Here is a 26,281-nt window from a genome sequence, read left to right as displayed (position 1 = left end):
TGGAAGGGATCCCAAGCCCTGCTCCTGGGAGTTACTGTCCTGCTGCTCTGTCAGTTTGTGTGAGCGGGGCTCCCAATTTCATTGGGGAACTATCCCTGTCCAGCAGCACAGCCTGATAGAGGAATGGACTTCAGCTGAATGCTCAGCAGGTAGGAAACTCAAAAAATGCTCCAAGTCTGGGGCTTTATATGTTGGGGATGCCATCTTGGGATTCAGAATGAGATTTGTTGAGGACTGGTGTAAGAGCTTTGGCCTCTGAAGCAGGGTAGAATTGGGATCAGAGAAGTCATTGGGTGTCACAGAAAAAACAATTAGGACTTTGAAAGAAGAAAGAAACAAAGGGAAGAGAGAGAAGTAGAAGAGTCATGTGGAACAAAGACCAGAGTGGGCACAAAATGATGAAAAACAAAAGCAATGCAAACCCAATCTAAAACACAGAATACAACTTTAGGATTAGCATGTTTTCATTTTCCAAACCAAATCAAAGGGCAGCGGAGAGCCTAACGCTATGAATGGTTTAAAAATCCAGTTGTCCCATAAAAAAAAGAATGTTATCTGGGTTCACAGTAAATCCTGTCTTCCCTATTTATGTGTCTGAGAATAACAACTTGACTGCACGAGTCATGGCAGAGGGACTATTTGAACAGATATGCCTCCAAATGCTTTCCCGACTTGTTAAGGAGTCAAGGTGGCCAGCAGGTGACTTTTTTCTGATACAGTAATTTAATACGGTTTCCATTGAATATGTTCAAAAACTGTTCAGTAAAATGTAGAACAGCTATGTATTAGTGGTAACATAAGGCAGCTTATGATAAATAGTGATCATAAGGCCACATGTATGCACTAGGGTACCTCAGTTCCTCAGCTTTGTCTATCAGCCACTTCTTACCTGATTAGACTATCCCCTCCCATTTATATTAAAAGTCAGAGTAGAAATACGCACTAGTGCATGCATTTGGGAACAGAAGAGCTTTCTTTTGCTTTAAATTGCCATGTATAGTTAGCTATTTGCATCTTCAATTACTCTTTTTTAGTCTCTTCCCCCTACTCTTGTCATTCCTCTGTAGTCCATGATAAAGTGCATTTGAGTAAAACTCATCCTAACAAAGTCCAATGTTTTAATAAATTTCCCTTCTTTCAGCTATTTGGGGAGGTTCAGAAAAGTGACCTTGATTTGAGTAGTTGACCTTGTCTGATGGGGATGTTGGGGGGAGTCTTTTATCAACACCCACGTAACTTCTAGAGAGTTGTAATAATTGCCAAGTATATGACAAGATTGTTTGTGGCAGAAATGTGGAACATTTAATCCTAAACTTCTTTAGCTGGGAGGTTCCAAAAATGTAGGTGTCCAAGAGCAAATTTCTAGCAGAACTTAAACTAAGTATCTGTTTTCTGAAAAGGCAATCAGTCTAAGACAAAAAACGTCATTGTTACTTTAATACAATTTTTCAAACAAAGAGCGAGAATTACACTGGAAAAGAGGTGAAATGCATTTACTTTTTAAGAGAAGATTAAAAGAATTATATACATTAATTGTGTAGTCACCAGCTCTACTCTAATACAGCTTTCCTAGGTGCATAATGTCCTACTGATCACACAGCAGTTTGAAGTTCCCTTACAGAATACACTGCAATGACTCCATAGACCCTTAGGCAATTCATTAGTTTTAGGATTTTATAAGACTTGTAATTGCTCTGGTAAAACTAATGGAGAGCATTCCAAACTATGCTTTATTTGTTTAGTGATGAATATTATCATGAGGAGATTGTTTTTATAAGAAAAATGCAAAAGAGAAGCCAAAATAAAGCCAAAAAGAAACAAGTTAATTTTGTCATGCATTTATATATAAATACCAATGGTAATTTGAGCTAAATCTACGTGAAGACTTTCTCATTCAAGCCAAATTATATCCCAAGCCAAATTATATCCCAAGCAGACTGTTCCCAACAATGCGTGAATCCTCAAATGGTTTTGCTTAAAAAAATACGAGTTCATGTAGCAATTATCTAGGCACAAAGAGATGAGTAAAAGCTAGGAATTTTTTGTTCCGTTGTTTTTTCAGACCATGCAAAAGTATGTCTCTTCCTTAGCTCACCACTAAAACATATTTTTGCCCAGAGTATTTGATTTAGCTCTGTACGTTTCTTGACTTTTGTTAGTTTGATTTAAGAACAGTGTTACACGATGCAGGTTTTCATATGGTTTATGATTTGACTGTGAGGCATTTATGATGCAATAAATACTGTTGGACAGAGGATCTAACAATTGAAAACAGAAAACTGATGGAAATGGATGGATCAAGTCTAGCTGATAAAATTAATATCTTTGGCTAGAGACTAGCCCAGCTAAAGCTAAAGTCAATGCAATACATTCTTTATGTTTAGGTGACAATGGGAGCTTGAAGGGAAAGCAACAAGCAGGATTTAATAAAGGTAGATTTTGTGTGTTCAGTGGAAACTTGTTATGCACGATGCAATAACATTCAGATAGGAAACACTGAGAGTCACACGAGAAGCTGTCAACACAAACGTGGTGTATCAGGGTCAGAAGCAATGTGGGACATGGCTGGTTGTTGAGGAGAGAGTGAGCCGAGTCCCAGCTCCTTCCTCACCTTGGTGCCATATGTGGTGGTGAGAGGGAGGAGGGACAGGGATGTTTCCTCCTGTGCTTCTTCTGACTTGTCTCTTAATGCACCAAAAAAAATAACTAGAAGCAACAGTGTTTTCAGGGCACTTGAGTCAAGGGACTCCATGGTTAGACACAGGGAGTCTGGGGGCACCTTTTTTGTTTCATGTCTAAAGGTTGTCTAAGAACAAAATGGCTTTGGCTATACCTGATATGAAGAGAAACAAGTTGGCTTCATACTCCTGGCCTGGATCCTGGTGACCACATCAAGGCGGTGACCCTCAGCAAGTCTGCTGGCTTCTCTAATGCTCTGCACCTCAAAGCACTTTTCCATAAGTGATGAGCTCCTGGCTGCCACCCCACACAGCTAGTACTGCCAGAGGCCATGGGCTCAGGGAGGCCTCTGTGTGCCCTGGTCAGAACAGTGGTTGGATAGTACCAGCATCCCAGTGTCTTGCTGCTCAGACAGACCCAGGGTATTCCTCCACTCCGTTCCAGCTGGCTCCTGAAGGAGCCTTTATAGGCACAGGTCTCCACCTCCACTGACAGGGACAGCCCCAGAATGGGCAAAAAGCTTGTCAAATACCTAATGGGGTGTCCTCTACCACCTCCTGGTCTACAGACTATTGTACTCCTAGTCAGTCCTGAGCTTCACAACTCGGTGAAATGTGGAGCTAACTTATCTCCCAGTTTAGGCCAATGCCATTAGAGGCTAGTGTAGCCCATCTTTGCTAAGGCTTCTTGGGTGGCTGGGATAGTGTGAGCAACATGAGACAAAAAGTTACTTTCCTGTTTTGACTGCTTGGTTCCCTGCCTTGCTTCCTCAAAACAAGTTATACTGCCCTGAAGGTGTGATAGGAAAGTGAGGGAGCGGACACCTGGACATCTGCCCTTGCATTTGATTATGAGGCTTGACATAACTGGGCCACATCAGTACATGAGGTGACAGGAGAGGGATATGCTTGGTGTCTGGTTTAGGATAATTTTAAAAACAACTCTAGTGGCAGAAGCTGTTGACGCCGATTTCCCTGCACCTCTGCGTGCTGTGAGCAGGTTTGTACGGCATGCAGTGGCTGACTGAGGCTCTGGCTGCACTGCTTCTCTCACGGTTGCTTTTGGTTTCATCACTGACAACAGCTGGGAATGTCCCAGAAGAAAGATCCGCTTAGACACAGCCCAGGTGGGTTAGGAGTTATGATTGCAAGCTCCCCTGACTTTCACCTCCTCTCCCAAGCCTCTACTTTCTTTGCATCCAAAATCATGACAGGAGGGTATGCTACCTTACTGTAGGATATCCCATCAAACACAGAGGTGATTTCAGCTGGAGATGAAACGTCGACCACAATTGGGTGGGAAGACAACAAAGAGTCATCCTTCATTACAGGAAGCACATCATCAATTAAAACCTGTTCAAGCTGAGAAAGAGATGTTAGAACAGAAACAAATGCAGGACTATACGCCTAACTTCATAAAATAAGTAGCTTGAACTACAGCTTTTCTAGGGGGAGGCAGTTGGAAATGGAATGAAATTTCACCTCCTGTAAAGAAGGACTTGCTAACTCTTACTTTACATCTGGGGGGGAAGGGACATATTTTTTCCTTAACTAAGATAAATTGCCTTTTGAAAATACTGTTTTCCCATGTGTACCAAAACACAAAAATTCTCACAGTATGCATAAAAAGGAGTCTATATTACCAGTTTCAGCAGTGTCACAATATCTGCAAATCATTATGGGCTCCTCTTGCAAAAATGGAACTGGAGAGGAAGGGAAGGAGGGACGAAGAAGGCAGCGTGCTCCATCCCAAGGCTTGTACTTTTTAAAAAGTGATTATAATTTTTTTAAAAAGATTGTGGCCTGCAGTCAAAATCCCCTTACTTCCTAATAAATATTGACCAAAACTGACTAAATTTCTATTTAGTTTTCCTCTTCTAATACTCTTTAGAATGACAACACTGAAATGTCTCTAGATCTTAAATGAACATTGTGTCTATACACAAAAAAGTCTTTTAAATTTTAGGCTCAGTAATTAAAATTTTTTTTAAGTAGTTAGCACAACAGTCCTCTACTTCAAAGTCTATAAAGGATGATTTTGTTCTCAGCCTTACGTAACACAGATGATAAGAGATATTTATGGGGAGCAGGGAGGGAGGCAGGGGAACCACCAAGTAGGCACTGCCTGCTTCTAAAGTAACTGGGCTCAGGGGCTAGCAGATTTTGACAATGGGTTCATCTATGAAAAACCTACCCTGCTTCCTTCCACTGGAGTCTGTTACATATTTTCTAGTAGCCAGAATTTCACTACACCTGGACAGCTAGGGGAAACATGCATGCTAAGCACCATCACATCTATGTGATGTGCTTATATGCTATGATATGGGAGGGGAGAGAGAGCAAGAAACCTCCCTTTATTCACATATTGTTATTGTTCCTCAGAGTATAACGTGTATTTAAGGCTACCCTCTGTCTTCAGCCCCCTTAAAGTGACTGTAATTTGTTTTGCTGCGCAGTTAGTGCTGTGGGCCATCCACTATCACTACCTATTTTTGTGCTGTGTGGAGTAGAGGTTGTCTGAGTTGGAGCATTTGAAATGACACTTAAAATGCTCGCAGCAGCTGAATGGGGCATCGGATATTTTCCCTGATGAGTAGCCCAAGCTGTAGAGACAGGCACATGTTCCCAACCCTTACCAGGTCGGATAACAATCCTAAGACGAATCCCACAAAGAGACACTGCAGCCCACGTAACTAAATAAAGGGAAATTGCCATGTGCCAGGGTTAGACCTTTAAACAACCCTGCAAAATTCCTAAGGCTCTATCCAGGATCCACCTAGGTATTATTTGCTATAACAAAAACAACTGAACACTTGATTCGCTTGTTAAAAGAGAATGACTAAAACTACAAAGTTTACTTTGACTAGTTTCAGACTGTAACTTAGGTAGGTGGAAAAAGCTTAAACCAACTTTATGTTTCACTGCACTATGTTAATTTTCTATGTATATACTTCAAGTCTTCATCATCTTTGTCTAATTTTTACTCCCTTCCAAAATGCTACCTCAGCCCCACCAGCCCTTCATAAGACAGAAATAATTACCATTTTCCAGTCTGGTTCTGCAGCATTTACTCCCAGGAACTCAAAATAAGTGGCAAATCCTTCATTTAACCACAAGTCATCCCACCAGTCCATGGTCACAATATTTCCAAACCACTACAGTTATAAACATTGAAAGATGTAGTGTTAGCTAAATGGTAAATGTACATTTCAGTATCTCACATCTCCACATAGAACATTCATTTTTTCACTTTTTTTCCTGTTGCCAGATGAAAATTATCATCATTCTGGGGTTTAAGTAGGAATTCAGTCCTTGCGTTGCATTAAAACATCACTTTTATTATAAAATTACATATTACTGGAGAGATTGCTAATGATTCCTGTGCCACTGAAAATATTTTTAGTTTCTTCCTCTTGATTTGATGATTTGTGCTTGTAAGGAGATGTTTTCAGACAGCTTCCACAGTGTATAGTTGTCCCTATTTTCTTGCCCAAAAGAGACATCTGCACATGCAAATTAGTTCCTTTAAGATATTTCAGACAGATTTTCATAAGCTGGCTCACAGTCTGGACCCAAGCATCTAACTTCCTGAGAAAATTTCAAAGGCAGTAGTTATGGTACTTTGAAGCTCTAACGGGGAACAGTTTTAACACAATATTTTGCGATTAAAATGTGAGCACATGTAAAAGGTCCTGAGACAGAGTTAATCACAGTATTTTTGAAAATAAAGTGTTGAAGCACTGTATGAATGAATCGTGTCCAAAAATTTACCTGATGAACGAGCTCATGGGCTACCACGGCAGCTACTCTCTGTTTGTTGGAAGTGGCCGACTCATTGGGATCATACAGCAGGTTTGTTTCTCTGTATGTGATCAGCCCCCAGTTCTCCATAGCGCCTGTCCCAAAATCTGGAATAGCTATTTTATCTACATTGAAAGAAAGAGAACATGATTACCGCTGTATCCTTTAAGCCACTTAGCTTGTCCTTTTTCTGTGTATTCACAGCCTGTTTTCCTTACCATTTCTGGTTCTGGCTTACTACTCTGCACTGTAGTCTACAACCTTCTAACCTTCTTTAAGAAGCAAGAAACTGGTCTACAGCAGCTGATAGCAAGTGCCTTGGCTCTGCTGAGATTAATAGAGCTAGGATCAGTTGCACTAGCTGAGAATCTGTCTTGCAAGGTGATGCTACACCACCTCCTGGGAGCATGCATATCATACATTACTTAGTTTTGCCTCCAGAAATTAATAGTATTGTCTGGGGATATGCTGTAGGCGGTAAACCTCCTGAAACTAACTGTAGCATAACGAGGCATGTCATTGTTTGTCACACTGTTGTATTAAAAATATTTATTGACATGGTAACTGAAGTAAATCCCCCATGCAGTGAAAAACATCTGCTTCTACTCCTGGCAATTTGTGGGGGTCACTCATTTATGGTCAGTAATCAATACAGGTTTAAATGAGAATTGAGGACCCAATTGGACTGGCATTTTCTTCTGCAAATAATGACCACAGCCTTTCTATGTGGGTTAGTGAAAAAGTACAGATGTATTTAAAACTGAATTGAACAAACAACCCTCACTCCTAACAGAACATAGGAATTACTTATTTTAATTTAAACAACTTGATTACAGAATCAAAGCTGATAGTCTGGCAAGGGCTTCACTGGCAGATGAGGATCACAAGGAGAATGGCGATGCCAGAAGCCACAAATCAGTGCAAAATACAATATTTAAATAAAACATTGTGCAGAAACATATTTGATTTGTCAGGTGTGATCTAGATGACTTCTAATACTGAAGGAACAACACAGTATGTGAAGAGTTGTGATCCAACATTTTAAGAAAAACAGTGTAAAATCTACAAGAGCATCTATGTTCTGATACTGTGACCTGGGTTACCAGTTCACCCTATAGAGTAGACAGGCCCCTATCTATATGCTGATGTGGTAAAATCATCAACTTTTATGGAAATGAAAGTTTGAATATGAAGTATAGGTGAGATAAAGGGGGAACAGTGTGCTAAAGAACAACACATTGTACTGGTTTCCCTAATTCATTGTCATTGAAATGCAAATATATTTACAGTAAGCTCAGATGATGTTTTGAAAGGAGGTGAAATTCTGTTGTTAAAGTAATACAGGTTAGCCTGATAGGTACATGTGAAAATAGCCAGCAGAAGGTTTGCATAACATTGTTGATCATCTTCAAAGGTTTTTGTTGGGTTTTTTTTCCTTCCATATTACATTGCCTTAACTCGTTTGTAGTTAATATTTTTCCATCCTTTTAAGTTCATAAACCTAACTGAATTACCTCTTTGGAGGTCTTAGAAGGGTGCATTTCCAAAACTGATTACATTACGTTACTAACTGCACAAATCAGATCCAGAGTCCAGATAGTCCAAGCTAAAAGACGCCCAGCTGCACTACTTTCTTTGCTTGCTTTGTAACCACGGGCAAAATTTGATAGTGTGCTCACTCTTGTTTAGCTCTGGGTCTTTATTCATCCCAGCAGCAGAAACTACAAATTATATGCTGGACCACATTCATCTTTCTAAGAAGAGGACACACACCCACTTTGCACTAAGGTTAATAAATAGTATGACATACTCTCTCGCAGTTTACGTCTTCACTTATCTCACTACTGACTTTTGTCCAGAAGTTCCCATGTAAGTGGTACATACTGTTCTCAAACTTCTTCTGGCTCTGTTTTAGCTCATGATGTTCCTTTGCTGATGACACCAATGATTCCTGTGATTTTCCACAGGACGCTTTAAGAGAACCATGTCAGGATCAGTGCTTCAGTTCAGCAAACTGAACTGTGAGAACTGGTAACTAAACTGTTACTGAGAACAACTCTCCCATCATGACATGTAAGAACATCTTGAACTACATGGGTACAGTTTTAAAACATCCTGGCACAGTATGAGGAATTAGCAACCAAATGCTTTCATGCTATTTTCCACCAAAGCAGAGAGACCTGTAGAAGCATAACCATGACAGTGAATTAACAAAATGAAAAATATAAGTATTAATAATCACCTAGTTTTGGAAGGGAATAGCTCAAATTAAAGTACTCTTCAAAGAAGTCGAATACAATTTTTGTTACATTTGCTGCGTATTCTGCCGTGTGTATTTGCAGTGGCTGTGCATAAACTCTCAGCTGTAAAATACAGAGACAATTAAGAGCAGTATTCAGTTAAAAGAAGTTAGGTGGCAAGCACTGAAAAGTCATTTAACATACATACCTATAGCACTGCGTGCTTTCTTTAAAAGAACGGCCTGAACACTAAATTCTATTTCCCAACACATTTATTCAACAAAGTTTTTCAAATGCTATACATAAAAGAAACCAAGTCCAGATAACCTCTGCACGTTTTCCACAGCATGCCTGAATTGTAAAAGTGGCAAGATCCACATCCAGAAGCAAACAGTGGCCAAGCTTGGAGCAGGGCCTGAGTGCATACAAGCCCCTCCTTCCCCAAGGCCTTTTTTTTTTTCCCCAAGAAGGAAGCCTGGGCAAGCACAATCGAAGGGAATCCACTTGTTCTGAACAGTTAATTGATCTGGACTGATCCTATCAGACCAATCTTTAGGAGCGCATCTGTTCTGAAATGTGTCTGAAGCGCATAACAACTTACTTTCTTCAATTTCTTCCTACCTATCCTACCTTCTATCATCATAATATCCTCTTATCCTTGTATGTTTGAAGATCTGACAGTACATTTCCCAGGTCTATAACTCTTCCCAGACATGCTGACCCATCCAGTGGCTGCTTGCCCAGGACCTCAGGCCATGCAGCCACCCAGTCACAGCTATGATGCCTGCTGGGCTGCTGCGCCTCTGGAAATGCCAGACAAAAGTCAGTTCTCTCTCTTCCCACTAGGCAGGTCCAGGAAAACTGGCAGGTTTGGTAGCCCTGTGTGCACTAGGTGACTGTTTCAGTGCTCCTGTTGCATATCTGAGTGGCTTTTTCCCTTAATGCAAAAGATGGTGTGTTGGGTGCTGTCCTCCAATCCCTGGGGCTTGGTGCCTGAAACTGCTTTGGCTGTTACTGTCAAGCACTAGGAAACCTCAAGCCCCAGAGGGCTAGAGTCCTTATGGTACCCATAACCATGATGAGGAGGTCTACAGCTTGAAAAAACCTTTTGGTATGTTATCTCCACATCATGAAGACAAAGTTTGACTTCAGAATTTATGGAGTCTTTTGGGGGTCTTTCCCTCAATCTCTTTGTCCCGAAGCTCACACAGATCTCTGCCCCAGAGCAGAGCCTTAGCACTCACTGGCAGGAGCTGTAGGCTGTTCTCTTCACTGTCTCCCAGAATCTCCAGTGTGGGAAGTAAGAGATCTTTAGATGGAGTGAAGTTTCTGACTTTAGAAAAACTGATCCTCTCATTTTGCAGGCCCTGCGTCTCTAATGAATGGGCCACATTCTTCTGTGTGTTTTGGTGTGGCTTGTTTGGTCCTCAGTGCTGTCTTACAGCTAGGGGTTTAGGGTCCAAACTGAGCAAAGGAGCTGGCCTACTCTAGAAGCCTCTTGGAGCCTGACAACACATCGATTTCACTACTGTGAAATTACCAGCGACAGGGGAGGATGGGAAAATGGTCAGAGGTAAAGCTGAAATGGAAAAACAAAACCAAAAAAAGCTTATGAAATTCAATCGGGAATCCATTCCAGCCAGGGGATTTCCCTCAGGGTCAGTTTGCAATTACAATCTGCAATTTCCACTTCAGTAAGCTCTTTACCCCATTTAGCAGTCTTTGGTCCCCTAGCTGATCCATATTAATGGTTTCCAAAACCTTCAGCATGCACTAGAACTGACTTTGGGTTTCATTTGTATAATCTCCTCTGTGATTTTCCAAACCAGGCATTTGATACCTGACAGGTAGTCAGCTCAGAAGCATCATTTCCAGCTGTAGGGACATTTCCCACCATTGATTCCACTAATGTCTTTGTTGGGGCAATGGCTTTCTAAGCAAATGGCAGAGTTTTTTAAATAATTTACCATGTCACGTGAGCTGTATGATGTTGCTGTTGTTCATGAAAGCAATGTATGGATCACATGAACACTTACTGTTGGATGAGGGATTTATTCCTAGCAATTTATACAGCAAACTATGGAATGTTCCTTTCAGCAGTTGGTGAATCTAAATAACTAATTGCTTGGCTGGGCTTCAGAGTTTTGGGAAAAGAACTGTTTGGTTAGGAGAAGGACTTTCAAATTACCTGATTAAAACCTCTAAAGATAGCCTGGTTTTCCTGGGGAAAAGGTAATTTTTAGTGGTGAGTTTATGTGGCTCCCTTAATTAAAAACAATCTTGCACATATACTTTATATTGGTAAGACTATTGTCAGTGCTAAGAGAAAGGAAACAGTTATGACTTTAACCTCACTTAAACCCCAAGTTTTCCAGCGCAGGCAAGTCCTCAGACATTGTTTAGTGAATAGCCTTAATCAAATATGTAGTAACCAAAACTTGAATTAGAATATGTTTATTCAGGCAACCTCTGTACTAGCACAAATACCCCTGCTTCTACACACACATTTAATTACCATGTTTCAGTGAACACTCCCTTCTATTTAGAAAAGCTACAGCCAGTCAGGAACATTGTGGGTTTTGCTGTTTTGCTTGGGGGGAAAAAAACAAATATTGACCTCAGAGCCATATTTTGGAGCGTGGCATGAACAAGCAGAGAATGTTAACTTTTGCATGTGCAAAGAAAGAGTTTTATGTCTTCAGCACTTTTTTTTTTTTGGTACCACACTGCGTTCTACAAAAGCTGCACAAATTCTGATTCTTAAAATAATTAAACTCTAGAAAATATCTGTTGAGGCCAAACAGCCAAAGTCCTGTCCGTGATAGTGAATGGAGCAGCCATGCTGAAGAGCATCTGGTTAACAAAACTTTATGGCTGTGTGGCCTAAAACATTCTCCTGTTTTGCAAATTACTCAGACAGCAGGGATCTAAGAATACCGCATTGCTATCTCAAACCAGCTCCATTTGCTTGGGTAAGTGTATTTCAGCTTTAGTTATCCGTCAAGAAATAATTGTACAGCAGGATGCTAGCAAGAGGCATAGAGGAGGGAGGCCTCAGCACAGCGCTGTGCCAGGAAGTCTGCTAAGAACTGGATCAGCACTTTGGAGATTTAAACAAGGCAGATTTTCACATCAGTGGACAGCCTCAAGTAGGGAAGGATTTGCTGAGCTTTTTCAGATAGAGAAACTGAGGAAGAGCTTACTTGCTGGGGGAATAGTGGTCTGGCTGGGGCTTTGCTCTAGCTGCCCTGTCCGCTGCCTCCAGAAGAGGAGGAAAGTGCTGCCAGCTCAGCTGAACTGCAAGACCATGTGTTACACCCCTAAGGGGAAAGGAGGGGGAAGCAGCAAGGGCATACAGCTCTGGGATCATCCTTTGTCTCAGATTGGAGAAAAAAAAAAAAAAAAAAAAAGATATGTAAATCAACAAGTAATTAACAGTGGTTGGGTGTCCCCGACTAGGTTTAGGCTAAATGAGGAGTATGTGTTGAGGGGCAAATTGTGTTTAGTCTTTCAGGTTGTGATTCAACTTAATGTCTTGTGATCTCTTTATGCCTGATCGGCTGCACCTTCAGGAGATTTGAATCTCAGTGAGAACTGGATTGGACTGCCTGTTGCATCTAAATAAAGGAGCTATTTTAATTTTATGGAGTCAGATTCAAACATACTCGCTTCATTAGGGCACCTACCAAATATCCCCCGGTTTAGGCAGGCACTTTCACTTCTATACTTATTTGTAAAGAACTTAGACTGTGCAGTTGCCTTTAGCCACTGTTGTAAAATAGAGAATATTAGAGCCAATACACAGTGGCACATAGCATCGCAGTTCTATGTCTCCATGACTGTAAACAGGAAGACATCAGGTGAACAGATTCACACCTTTTAACTCACAAAAACTGTTAAGTATTTGTATCCATGGCCTATGAATCTCTTGTCCCCCTGGACTTGTGCATTCCCTCAGACTCCGGGCTTCAAGTCAGGGATGAGGTTGGAGAAATAGTACACCTTCCTCACCCGTGTGCCTGTATGGGATTTACTGACTGGGATCTCACCAAGATGGGGGCCAGGGAAGGACTGCAAAACACTGTATGTAGTCAAGGTCATAGAGACCATTGTGAACACCTAATCTGATAAAACAGGTTGAATAAAATAGAGTATAGGAAAGGGAAAAATATGTTCCTGTTTGTATTATAAAAATATATTTAATTTTTTTAAAAAAGTAATTCACAGTACATCTCTCATCTGAACCATGTTCAGGCTGCAACAGCACTTACAGGTTTTCCGCTAGCAGATATTTTCTCTATCCACTGAAACTGGTGCACCGCAAAGCATACCAAGTAAGTGCTCATGGGAACTGACTTCTGAAAAGTTGTCCGATTCCAGCCACTCCCCAGCTGTACAGTTTGCTGCAGAAATGGAAAAACAATTAATTCGATTTTTGGAAATGCAAACACATGCAGAAAAGGGTACAATATTTCTATGAAGGCTGCAACTACACAGGAATGATAAATCACCTCTCCAGGTTCACCTCTTCTGGCATCCCATTACTGATGGCACGAGAACAGACAAAATGTTTTTCCTGTAATACATGAAACAGGACTTTGTTTTTCTGCACTAAATAAGTTTACCTGGTTCTAAGTTTCATTAAGGATCTGAAATCATTCACATGCACAAGCATTTTGCCAGTAGGAGTTTTCCAGTGTAAGCTAGCGTGTTTTGTTCTTGAAATGGTGGCATAAAATAACATTAGTTTGGACAGATCTGAGAAGAGACTGGATTCTCTCCTCTGAAATACATGCATCGTGTAGGAGTCAGGGATTGCAGAGATGCTACTTAGGATAAAGACCAATCTAATGAATCTATCCTGAACTCATTCAGATACAAATTAGCAGTGCTAATTGATGGGTTGTTTAAATGTACATAAGGTTTAGTGCTGATCATAGTTTGTCTTTTGTAAATCAATTAAAACCCATTCTTGGTTGTCCCAAATGTTCTTAACTCTCAAATGAACTCTATGACCAAAGCTGCAACCCTGTATGTGATTCAGCCTCTAAATATTTATTTCTGCTATTTATTATTTTCTATTGCCCGTCTGATAATTATTTTTGCTTCTGACTGGATGGCTAACTTATATAGGACAAAAGCAAGCAGCATATAAAAGACACTAACCTTCTACTACTGCGACAATACTTCATGAGATTTGTTTGTTATAAATACAACACAAATAAAGCAGACAGTGAATGTTATAGGTAATATAATTCCACCAGCAAACCAAAACCCTTTCACAGATATATTCACAAAACCCTTTTCACAGAGATATTAGCAGTCTGCTTTTCCATTATTTGACTCGCTTTGACTCTATTTTGATATCTTTTCTTCTTTCAATGAAGTCAGAACTTTATGGGAAAAAAAAGTTTAAAAAAAATTCACTCCAGTGAAAAATGAAATGTACCAGTTTCTGATTTTGCCATGTTGGTTATAAAGCTCTACACCACCAAAACTACTACAGAACATGTAACACAATGTGCTTTGCATTTACAAACTATTACATTTCCTTCCATTGAAAAGATTTCCTAAAGAGCTTTCACTACTGACCTTGTGAGCACACCAGATGAAAAAGTGCCCTGCTATCATCCATTTGTCCTGAGTATGAACCCAGCATAATCTGCATTTCCCTGCCTGTACTTGGATTTTAGCAAATTAATTAACAAGTGGTAGCTAGCTCTTTGAAAGCTTATTTTGTGTGTCCATAAGAGAAGCAAGATCCACATGTAAAGATGTAAAGTAAATGCACCAAACCCACTAAATCTTGGTAACATTTAGTATCATCCCCTCACCTTCCATGCTGGTACACTCTCTTATCTAAGGTCTGTGAGGAAAGGTGTAGCAAACACTTTCTTTCATGTGGTGTTCTTCAAAGTGCCTGGTGCTTTTCAGGCAGCAACAATAGGTTAGAGCTTTAATTTTGCAAAGGGAGGCAGCTGTATCAGATTTGTAATAGTTCTCAGCTGAATTTCTAGGGGATAGTTAAGGTTTGGGGGTGCCTTTAAATAAAACAGTAAAGGAGATCTTTGTTTTCTGAGTGGGGGAGTGATTGGGAAGATGCAAATGTCAACAGCCTGGAGGCTGGAAGTTCTCTTTTTAATTTTTTTTTCTTGTTTTAAAATTTGGCATTTTATCTTCCATTTCAGAAAATATTCATTAGAAATTATACATTGGGCTACACATTCAGTTAAACCATTCATTAGAAACTCAGCTGAAAGCCATTCAATCTTCTTCCAGAGGGCCCAGAGATAGATGATTGATGCAATTGAATTTTGTACAAAACTTGGAATTTGACCCACCAAGTCCAGAAATAGATTATTTAGGAAATCACAGTCACGGTGAACTGGCAAGTGTCCACACCCATGATCTGACAGATTGGGTTTCCGATTCTGTATTATTAAAATAATAATAACCCTAGACTTTCTTGCTAGCAGGTTCCTTTGCCATCAGACTGATCAGCAGACCCTTGCTTTGTACTGTTATGTAATTTCAGTGATTATTTTAGACTTCCCATCTGGGAAGCAGCTGTCTTTCAGAGTACTCATTCCTTCTCAGAGTCCACCATTACCTTTATAATTAGTAGAGGATGCTTATTTAGAATATCTGAAAAGAGGGCCAGCTAGCTAAAGATGGAAGAGACACTTTGGATTTGTCTCTGTATTGCCGTGTTGTGTGCTCGTGGACTACTAGGAGTGCTAACGAACCAATCAGTCCTGTTTTATGGAATATTTATTAGACATTAGTTTTACAGTGTCTGGGTGGTAGAGTCTGTGAACGCTGAATGCGCAAGGACTTTGTGATCCGTGCTACCTTTCCAGTGGCTTTACAGAACCATTCCACTTAGACAGCAGGGTTGGGAAATACATACCTGCACTGGCATGTTTGAAAGTGCTTGGTATGCATCTTGGTGGATGATAGATATGTTGTAAGTTGCCTTCTTGTTGGGCTCATCAAAGCAAGGAAATGATTTCCGTGCATCTGTTGGCTCATGATCAGTAGCTGCAATGCTCCTTAAACAAACAACACATTGGCAAGCCTTCATTATATACCTTTTAAATCTTATCTGCAATTTCTAAGCATAATTTTTTAGCAATTTCACAAACCAAAGCCAGCTGCAAATATTTGTGTTTGTCCATTCATAGAAGCAGGTGACATCAGAAATGTACAAGCTAATATCGTATAGCCATGTGTAACATGTATACCTCAAAGTCTGCCATCAGCATCCTTTAGGTTTCACAGCAAAAGCTAAAGCAAATCGTTTATCATCAACTATTTTAAGGAGCCAGGCAGTAAGATAGGAATGACCCTTCATGGATGGTAAAAATTTTGCTCACCTTCCTGATGAGCTTTCCCACTGATTTATGTGCCTAAAATAAACTGCTGAAAGGAAATTAAGGTTCTGGTGTAGGGATGTTTACTTAAGTCACTCCATGTGTTGTTTACCCACTAGAGCATATCTTGGCTTGGAGTTTTGAACATCTCCTGAGAAGACACCTTGGAATTGCTTCAGTGCCCCTAAAATCTCATCCTGCTTGTGTTTCTTTTTCTGCAGTCACCATGTACAGTTTTCTGCTGTTATGCTTCCCTGATTCCATTAATGAAACTGCTGGAGAAAGCATGGAAAGTTCAGGTGAACATCCTACTATATAACTGGTGCTACGCTAGCCCTGTTGGGGAGTTTAGAAAGTCATCTGTTATGCAAAAAACAACTGGAGGAGTTAGACAATAGGGATCATGTAAAAAAATAAGGTGAAGTCTGTGAACGTTCATATCACGTGCTTGCTTCTCATAGTGACATCAGGCTCCCCCATTAATGAGCCGTACAGTGGCAGAGCATATTCTCCAGTGATTGATGGTGAAAGGGATCACAGATGCTCCTTCAATTAATCTGGAATGTTGAGCATTTTCTGACAGCACTTCTACAGCTGCCCCAACTATATTAAGGTAGTTTTTCTTTCCAAAAAGTAATTAAAAGTGTACATCATAAATTACAGATCTGCGGCAATCCTACAAGCTCACTTGACAACCAATTTTTCAATGTTTCTGTTGCCCTTGGCAATTCTCTGTGACGGTTAAATACTAAACTGGTCATTAGGAACTTGTAGCAGCAAGGGTCATTTACAAGCCTGATGGAGGTTAATATGTCTGGGTTCTTACCATTCATGTTCATTGGAATAGTAACTCAAAAGCTCATGGGCAGAAAGAATAATGAACATTCACCTTAACATAACTTCAGGCTCAACAGAGTTTCTTTTGCTTGGTAAATTGTTTGATGTCACTCTCTACTTTTTCTAGGACTTGAAAGCTATTTCACAATTAAGTTCACGTCAAGTCCCTGGAGCAATGCTTCACAGCTATTGCTTAAAAAATTGGCTACATATTTTGACACATTTATATTTTGTTCCTACAGAATGATAACACTATGATATTTCTGCTGATTTATAAGGTGACAATCCATCTATCCTCATATATTTGTAGAGGCAGACAGACAATAGCAGTGCAAAACCTTAGCACTATAATTCCTATGGGGTAGATGATGAGAACTCCAGGCTATGACATGCACAGAAATGGCACTGGAAACATGAAATTTTGTAATTTCATTTAAAACTGTATAATGTAGTTTTTAGATAAGATTTTCTTCACTGCTTAGTGGCTTCTGCCTTTCTGCTTGTTGTTGATGTCCAGACCTTTAAATGTGAACTAGAGCTGACAGTTGTAAATAACATAGCAATAAGTGAAGATCTGGCTGAGACTGCATCCAGATGTCGCTCCTGAAATAAAACAGTGCTGCATGTAGAACCAAGATGAATTCCCCCCACCTTTTATTTTTTTTCCCAAAGCACAGGGTGTTAGTGCAAAAAACTCCCCTTGAGCTAATTAAAGCATTTTTCTCCCAATCTTTCCCTAAATTCAGATTCATTGCTGCTTCTAAGAAAATTTTGTCCTTGAGGAAGAAATCTAGGAGTTCTACTTCTGTACACTAAAGAATATTTTGCCTTTCCTTTATGAATTAAATCCTAAATGTAAGTCTCCCTGCTAGACATGTGCCCAGCTATCTTTTATAAGCCTCTTGTCCTCCTCTTACAGAGGACCGAGAGAATGCCTATAAAAGGGAAGCCATACCTTCTCACTAATAGTAGTGAAAAATCAAAACCAGCTGCTGTGAATTGTTTGTATTATCTGTAATATTAAGGAGGAAATACAAGAGGGTTTTAGCATGTTCTTTGAGAGGAACTAATGAGTTTTAAAGAAGCCATTACACTAGTCAAGGACTCTTGTGCTTCTTTCCCTAATATCTGAAAATAACACAATTGTAATATGTTTATGATCACTGCATCATGCAAAATAGAGAAGGACTGTTATTACCCTTTCACCAATGGGAAATTAAATGTGCAGACAGGCAAATAGCTTTACCACAGGATTTCAATGCTTATGGTTGGATTCAGGCATCCACAGGAGGATCTAGGTAGGTCTATGTCTAAAGCCTGCATTCTCCAAGCTTCTGCTTTCCTGCTCCCTACCTGCACATACGTGTCAATTTGAATAGTTGTGTTCCCAAGGTATCTCAAGATCCACTTCTGGGCATGTCCAAAAGCACCTTTGCCCTCATGGGGATTGTGTGATCTGTCTGAACAGGATTCCCAAAAGAGGCATTCTTCTCCCTAAGCCTCCCAAGGATACCAGACTTGCAGTCATGTTCAGCACAAGTCTACCTGTTTTCCACCAAATGTGGGAGAATAAAACCTAAGCAACAGCAGAGCCTGGACATGTGCCTAGTCTGTAAACAAAAGGCATTATAGCAATGCTTTGGCAAACATTTGCCTTCACAGACACAACTGGGGAGCAGCTCAGCCCTGGGAGCTGACTTTCCAGTGTTACTAATTCTCTCTAAAGGTCCTGCTGCTTCTAACACTGCCCAGAAGGGATGGGGCAGCAGGTTAATTACATGTTGGCTCTCATTTTCACCTCAGCCCCCCTCTCTCTAACATCCTCTGTTAATAGACTTGCTTGACTTTCGCTGTTACCTGATCTGATTTGTATTTACTTACAATGTGACAAAAAAGGGAACTATTTGGGTTGAAATTTTCCAAGGGCAATGTCTGCTTCAGGCAAAGGCAAATTAAAAAAGTTAATTCCAGTCAGCATTGTTTTTGAGCAGAAAGCCAGGGGAAAATGCAGTTTTAATAAGTCATAAAATCCTTCTGCCATCATCCTTCCTCACCCCATACTGTCACCTACCCTCATGCTGCACAGCAGCAACTTGGCTGTAGCACTTGGCTGGTGGTTGCTTTCATTTCAAAGCTGTACTGGTAACTACCATGTACATTGCCTCTGCCACCCGCACAAACAATCTACCCAAATTTAACCACATGAAAAGCATTTCAGAAGTCACCATTCACTCCTTCTTATTAAAGCCCTTCTCAAGCCTAACAAAAAATCTCACATGCTCAAGTTCCTTTCTGTATTGAGAGTTTTCAGACTGCTGGCTAGGATCATCCTTGCAACTGTAGCTTCCAACATTCAAATCAAGGAGTAGGAACGCTCTCAAAGTGAGCTCACGTTTTCTGCTTTCTTTAGCTTATGAATTTCTCCTTTCTTCCTGATGTCAGATGCTTGGCCCTTGTCTTCCTACACTGTCTGGATCTGAAGGATGGACTCTCACCTATCCTGCTCTGTGACTCAAGAGACCTGTGTTCTGGTGCTGCTGTTCTGTTGTTGTGACAGATCTGGGGCAATTCATTTAATATCTAGGTATCCTTCATCAATAAAAGTGAAGGAACACACCTCAACTTAGAAAGATGCTAAGAGGTTACACTTTAAAAGTGCTGTGGGGATGTCAGATGCTCAAAGTATAAAACTAAAGCACCTTCCAAGTCAGAGGAATACTTGACATGGTAGATGGAGGAGAACAAGAGGGAAAGAGCTGGCTGGCATTCGAGTTGTTCTCTACATGGCTTCTTCCCAGATCAGATAACTATATTTAAGTATGAAAAATGAATGCTTGCTTTTTCTTCTGCTTCTTGGATTTGCTGCTGCTTGTGTCTGTCACTGCTGCTACTCCTCTGGTATTGCCGGTCAGCTGCTGAATGGAGCTGATGCGACTCTCACTCATGTCCCAGGAGGGCAAACAAGTGCCGTGAAAACACAGCAGTGTTTGTCTCCATGTTGCTGCTACAGGGCCTTGGAAAAGTCTAGCCAAGATTATCTTCTAGCTGTACAGGCTGGAATGAGTCACTGAAGGAATGTAAATATTGGAAAATAGATAAGTGTCCTCTCCATACTTTAACTGCAAAGAAATGCCTCTGAGCAGTGGGCAATGGCTTTTTCAAGATTCCACCCAGAAATAGTGCAAACCTGTGAAGTGGAATGGGTTAACTGAACTGGCAGAGGCTTTGTAATCTTTCAATAAGTGTTGATATATTAAAAAGGAAGAGCTGGAGCACAAAAAATCCAAGTCAAAGATAACCGTCATCATTGAACTTTCCTACCTATAATTTAAACCAGCTGCAGGAGGGACAGAGAAGTTCTGGTTTGGATATTCCTCAGGCTTACAACATCAAGGAGGCAGAATGTCAAGAAAACTATCACAGGACGATTTTACACCAAAACTTACTTTGGGGAGTGACAGGGGAGAGTGATGAGAGCTGTATCCTATTCAGTGTACTACAGAGATAAAAACAGGCCTCAATCCCTCCAGCTCTCTGAGGGAGCCATTTGTAAAGCTCAAAGGTAACCTAGGACCAGTATAGTTTGAAATTTTTTTTCAGAATAGTAATAACAAACCCCTCATCTCTCCAGCCCACGATCACTTGTCAACAGCCAAAGGTTTTTGAATACAGCATCTTCTTTAGGGGAATGAGAAAATTAAAGAACAGCCCAGAAATGTCAGCAAGTTGGTGAGAGACAAGACTTAAAAGCTGAAACTGGAATAGAGGAGGCCTAAGCAAGTAGAAATAGAGAGGAAAGTTTAATAAATAAAAGAAAAACTGCTTTACTTGATCTGTCCGTTCTCAGTGTAGGTGGTCCTATAAAACCCAACCAGGGAACCATTCAGCCAGCCTTGAAACTTCAGGGTGAGTATATAGGGATCACTTTCATTAGCGACGGAGAGCTCTGCTTCTGCCTTCATCACTATGTACTCTTGCGGCTTGTACCCAAAACAGTCGTTCAGAGCAATCACTTGTCCTGAGGATTTTCGGAGTGTGGGCATTTCTGTAATCTTGGTCTCTCGCAGGTGGAGCCATAGGTAGCTGGTAGATTTTTCCAAAGCAATAGAGATACTGACTGTCCCTGTGTAAATGTCTGTCTCCATTTCAGGCTTTATTTCCAGATCATAGTGGACAGGCTTGACATAAGTGGGTAGTCTAAAATGTCTCCAGTCTCCAGTCTCATCATTTTTAGGAGGACAGGGACCCAAATCCGCTGGGGGAGGAGGGTTTGTTGGTTGATCTGTTCCCCCTGAAGGTTGCTGAGATTCAGGTCTGCTCAGTCCCACGCCGAGCCCCACAGCAAGCGCTGCAGCCACCACGATGCCACAGATGACAGCCACATGCTTTGTCTTCATGCAGTACCTCTTGGACTTCTTATCTTCAAAATCCATGCCTTCCATCTCTGCTCCCGGGTCTGTTCTCAGAGCAAAACATTAACTATAATAGTCACTTCAGCACTTGCACTCAGTAAACTCAGCGGACTTAGTTTGTATTTTAATTGTGTAGATATAGCTGTTCTCTGCCCGTCTCCCCCACCTCGCTTTCCATGAGACACTCAATTAATTAAAGACAACATGCATTTGGAGGAAATGTGAATGATCAAAAGGAGTGCAGCTGGGCTGGGAGACCGAGGGAACTGACACAGAAGAACATTGTTTCTGCCGTGCTCCCCTTATAAGCTGCACAACCCCACCCCCAGCCCCTCCTGCTCCGGCCTGAGTTAAATATAAAGCAGTACTATGTTAATCAGCAGTTAGGAAATGATCAGATGCCAAAGCTCTGTCAGCAGCTTTCAGAAAGAGTTTGCAGATAGACGTGTAACTGCTCCAAACCCTCAACCTTTGCCACTACCCCTGCTGTGTCTTGTTTGGTTTTTTTTTTTTTTACTTTTTCCTCTTACTAGCAAAGATATCCTTGAACTTCCACCCTATAGTTTGTGAAATGACATCTCCAAAGTCTCAAAAATCCGGCAAAAATCACATACATCTTTCAAGGGCTTTTCAACTGTTTCCCCTCTTTTCTAAGCTCATTTACCTTTGCTGAGTAATTTGAGGCAGTCACGGGCAGAAGAATGCACAGTGGAACAATAAATTTTGATCACTGACTTCAAACTTTAAAACACGTCTAATTCCTCTCCCCCTCTCACAGGACCAGCTTTCCAGGAGGCTGCTCGTAACCATGCATGCAAGCTGGTGGCCTGTGATAGCCTCCTTGGTCAGTGCAACTACAGTGCTGCCTGTGAACCCTTGCTGTGGGGGACACTTCTAAATATGCAGTTATATGATTTATGTACTAAAGATCTAATGTAGCGTTGACTGCATGTCATCATGATGTGGCACTTCAACAAAATAAATTAATTGAATGGAACCTGGTTCTGCCTGGGGGAACTTATTCTAAGTAAGGACTGGCTAAGCTTGCAAGCAAGACATTGCTAATGCAGTATGAAACCAAGTACAGCAGTAGTTTCAACCTTGTTTTATGTTGCACTAAAGGAAACCACTGTAGAATAGAAACCTCAGTCCCTGGATCTCTTAACCCTTTTTCTCCACTTATGGAGCCCATTTGAATAGATTTTTAATCAGGAACATCAGCTTGGCTTCATGCCTCCTGATTTAGTTTATTAGGAGACAGACAGATTAACATCACTCTTCACATCAGTTACAACTCTCTGACTACTTCACTTTTTTTTTTTTTTTGAGATGGATGAAGTTTCACCTGGATGCATTGACTTAGGCCCTAGAATCAGTCAACACATGCTCTGAGTGAGATGCACTGCATCAGGGAAGGAGGTTTTCCAGGACAGCCTTCGTCCAGACTGTTTGGAAATCGATCTGCTCACAAGCTTTATAAAGGGTGTTTTTGAAATATTGCCAGCCATCATGGGGAACTTTAGCCACCCAGTTTGTATCAGCACTCTTACAGCACACCACTTTTTATATAACATCTTGTTTTAAAGGCAAGATTTTCCAACAGGAACTGGTAAAAGAATAAGTCTTTTTTGCATCCAGTTAACTCTTACTCATATTTTCAAAAGTGAAAAACCATTGCAAAAAATAAAAAAAATAAGCAGAAAGCGAAAAATCTGTTTCACATTATGTCTGTTTTTATTGTTTCCCATTTCTCTGCTGTGATCAAAAATAGATATGACATGGGAAACCAGTGCCCTTTAATGGATTGGGCAAGAATTTAACTTCCAGCAACAGAGCCAGCATTGAAGATCATGGTTTTAACATTTAAAACCATTTCAGCTTTTCTTTTGTTCTGGTTGGACAGGACAAGGAAAAAGAGTGAGAATAGGTTTTAAATAAGACATCTTAAGCCAGAGCAGACCATAAGTGATGAGATAGTATATGTGTCTTGATTTCAGGCAAGATTTTTACATGACTCCCATTTTTCATTCTCCTTAGCCGTGAGGTTTTCTGTTACATTCTTAATCTGAAGATGAAAAATGCTGTTTGAGCTTATAGATTGCAAAGCAGGTTATTTACTGCAATTATGAAGAGACTTGCAGATTTCTTCACTGGTAACTGTTACCTCCTTCAGGAAGAGCTAGAAAACATATCTGGATGAGCTGGTCCTAAACAGCAAAAATACATGTATTTCTTATCCTAAGCCTTAAAAACAACACTAGCAACAAAAGCCATTACAAGCTAATGAGGAGTGACAAATGAATTAGCTCAATAAGTAGCAGAGCTTATTGGTGGCTTCTGCCAACAGTAGTGCAGTTACACACAAGCTCTAGCATTGATCTTCTCTATAAAAACTAAGGTTCAAGACTAGCTGCAGCCGAAAGCAGGTGTAATATATTTCTGATAGTGGTAGTTATGAGCAGACTTATGCCTCCCCCTATCAGAAATAATGCTTTGTTCCTAGCTGACACCACTGGGGACAGCTAGCAGCTCTAAGAAGCTGCCTAGCTGCCAATGACCCAATATACATATCCAAGGATAAGATAGACCTTGAACTATTAATTCCTCTACACAGCAGCAATAAGGGAGGGCAGAGCTCCCAAAGGCAATGCCAATGCTCTCCCTTCTTGGCTGTGTCCAGGTAGAAGGGGGCAGGGAACATGATCTGCCTTCTCAGAGAAGTGAGTGCCATGGCCTTCATCAACAAGGTATAGATACTTTCTCTACCCTCTCCCATGGGCATAAGTTGTCGAATCTTCATTTCAAAATCGGAAGAAAGTTCATCCCAAGCTGCTCCAGCATAAATCACAAGCATGACTGCAGGCAGGTGTTGGCAAAGCTTGGATGGGTTTAAATTACTTTAATTTCTAGAAAACTGAAAAGAGATTAAAACAAACCTATCAGTCACTTGGACAATGCTAATACGTTCTATCATTTATTTGGTGTTGATTTTTAATTGAAGTATTTTCACCTTAAGTTAGGATTTACTTCTCAGTCTGCACCAGAATTGCCACACTAGCTTGACCCTGCCCCTTTGGCTTTGTAAATGGAGGGGAGTATGAAGCCACCCTGCTCTGTCATGACATTGCTGGTGGGGACATGTATGTGCCTGTAGAAGCAATAACCAGATATCTTTCAGACAATTTCCAGGAATATAAATGAATCCTAATTTTTTTCCCCAAATTGTCAGCCATTCATTTCCAATATAATTTCCAATTTTAAGTTTGAAAAATGGAATGAAATTTCCGCAGTGACAGCCCAGATCAGCACTAGCACAGGCCTGCTGTAGGCATTCAAGGAAAAGTCACATAGTCCCAGAAAATCCCTAATTGAAGCTGACAATGAGAAAAGAGCTGCTCTGGAAAGCATGAAAAGAGGCATGAAAATAAACAATATATATATATTAAAAAAAACCCAACTAAGCTGCAACTCACAACAAAGAAACTCCTCTGAGCCAAGTCCATCATTGGAATAACATGAAACACTTACTGGGCCTGTGCTGAGGAGGTCTTTGCCTCCCTGTGTCCAGGGACTTTAAGGCAACATGAGGGCAGCAGAGCTGGACCTCTGATTTCCTTCTGTTCCCTAAGCTGCCCCTGCTATGAGATCTAGGGATAATAAATGGAGCCTCTCTGCCTCCATCAGGAGGAATTTAGCTTTTTTTAATGCTAAACTAACACTCCTCATTAGATTTGTTCTTGCAAAAAAAGAAGACATGAAGCAATCTGCTGTAGTGACTGCTTTCTGGCAGTGCTGCACTTGTAGACTTCTCCCCTGTGGCCCTCTACCAAATAAAAGTTTAGAACATTGAGAAATGCGAAATTGGTGGTGTTCCACTAGGTCACAAATGAACTGTGTCAGAAATAATACGCTTGTCCAGTGTTTTCCTACGTCTGCAATGACTGATTTTGTCTCCATTCTTTGGCTTTGAAGACCCCCTAGCAATCACTAATCCCTTCACAAGTCTTAGTAATTACTGGCTTGCAGTATCCTTGTTCCACTCACAAGCTTTTCTATGACAGTTTTTAACTAGAAAACAAGTCCTTTTGGGTTTATGTTATTTGGAAATGGCAAACTTTTTGAACTGATCTGAGAGACGGTCAGGATTTCTTCAGTCATAATTGTTCCCCCATTTAGAACTTTGAAATTTGGCCCCAGCTGTGAGGTACCGCTGGCTGCAGTGCCTTGGGAGGGCTGTGTTATTTCCTGCTGCAGACTGACGAGCTCCGTATGTAACACACTGGTTGAAGCACAGTGCAGTCCCACCACCTATTTTGGGTTCTGCTGTGTTCCCCCAGCAGATCAGTGCTGGATGTTTTATTTATGACTAGGGTCAAGGCTGAAGGGAGTTACCTCAAAGTCTCTTCATAAGGAAGTATTGTGAGTTACATTTAGCAGAGACTTTATTTCCTTCCTTTCTTTTTCCCCCCCCGTTTCAAATGCCTGTGTAGATTCTGTAATGTAGAATCTGTGCTTTGAAAAGTGAATGTAATTTCTTAGACTATTTGTGTAAACAAAGCAAGTCAAACAGTACTCATTTGCTTTGTTATATCATATCATATCATATCATATCATTTAATCTTCCACTGCATTGCTACCAAGATGAGCTTGCTTGTGTTCTTTCATTCTAATCACCAGCCTTATAACACAAAACCAGAATAGTCTGAATCCTGGTGAATACAGTTCTAACATGTTTTATTATTTTTCATGTTAGTACCCTATTTCTTGTCAACACTGGTCATTGAAATAGTTACAGTTTGTGGCTTGCACTTCAAAGCCTAGCTTCCAATGGGAAAATTCCTTTTTGTATTTAAAAACATGCCTGAGGAGAGTTCTAATGTATCAGCAAAATACAGTTTTAAGTTGTAGAGACATTTTTTCAAACTCACTCAACATATATA

At 40.6% G+C, this 26,281-nt stretch overlaps 1 protein-coding gene across 1 annotated transcript in view; it reads right to left on the bottom strand.

The window, feature by feature from the left end:
* Nucleotides 1–21,620, bottom strand: part of ENPEP (glutamyl aminopeptidase) — a 41,257-nt gene extending 19,637 nt beyond the window's left edge. The window contains exons 1-7 of the mRNA XM_056326638.1: nt 20,758–21,620; nt 15,630–15,771; nt 12,991–13,122; nt 8,722–8,842; nt 6,450–6,604; nt 5,720–5,833; nt 3,906–4,040 (exon numbers count right to left, since the gene is read on the bottom strand). Coding sequence (XP_056182613.1) covers nt 3,906–4,040; nt 5,720–5,833; nt 6,450–6,604; nt 8,722–8,842; nt 12,991–13,122; nt 15,630–15,771; nt 20,758–21,371 — 1,413 coding nt within the window. The 5' untranslated portion in view covers nt 21,372–21,620. The remainder of the gene's footprint in view (nt 1–3,905; nt 4,041–5,719; nt 5,834–6,449; nt 6,605–8,721; nt 8,843–12,990; nt 13,123–15,629; nt 15,772–20,757) is intronic.
* Between the last annotated feature and the right edge of the window lie 4,661 nt (nt 21,621–26,281).

This window comes from Falco biarmicus, chromosome 1, assembly GCF_023638135.1.
Source record: "Falco biarmicus isolate bFalBia1 chromosome 1, bFalBia1.pri, whole genome shotgun sequence".
Lineage (NCBI taxonomy): Eukaryota > Metazoa > Chordata > Aves > Falconiformes > Falconidae > Falco > Falco biarmicus.
The sequence above is the reverse complement of the archived record's forward strand: the minus strand, read 5'-3'. Positions and strand labels throughout refer to the sequence as shown.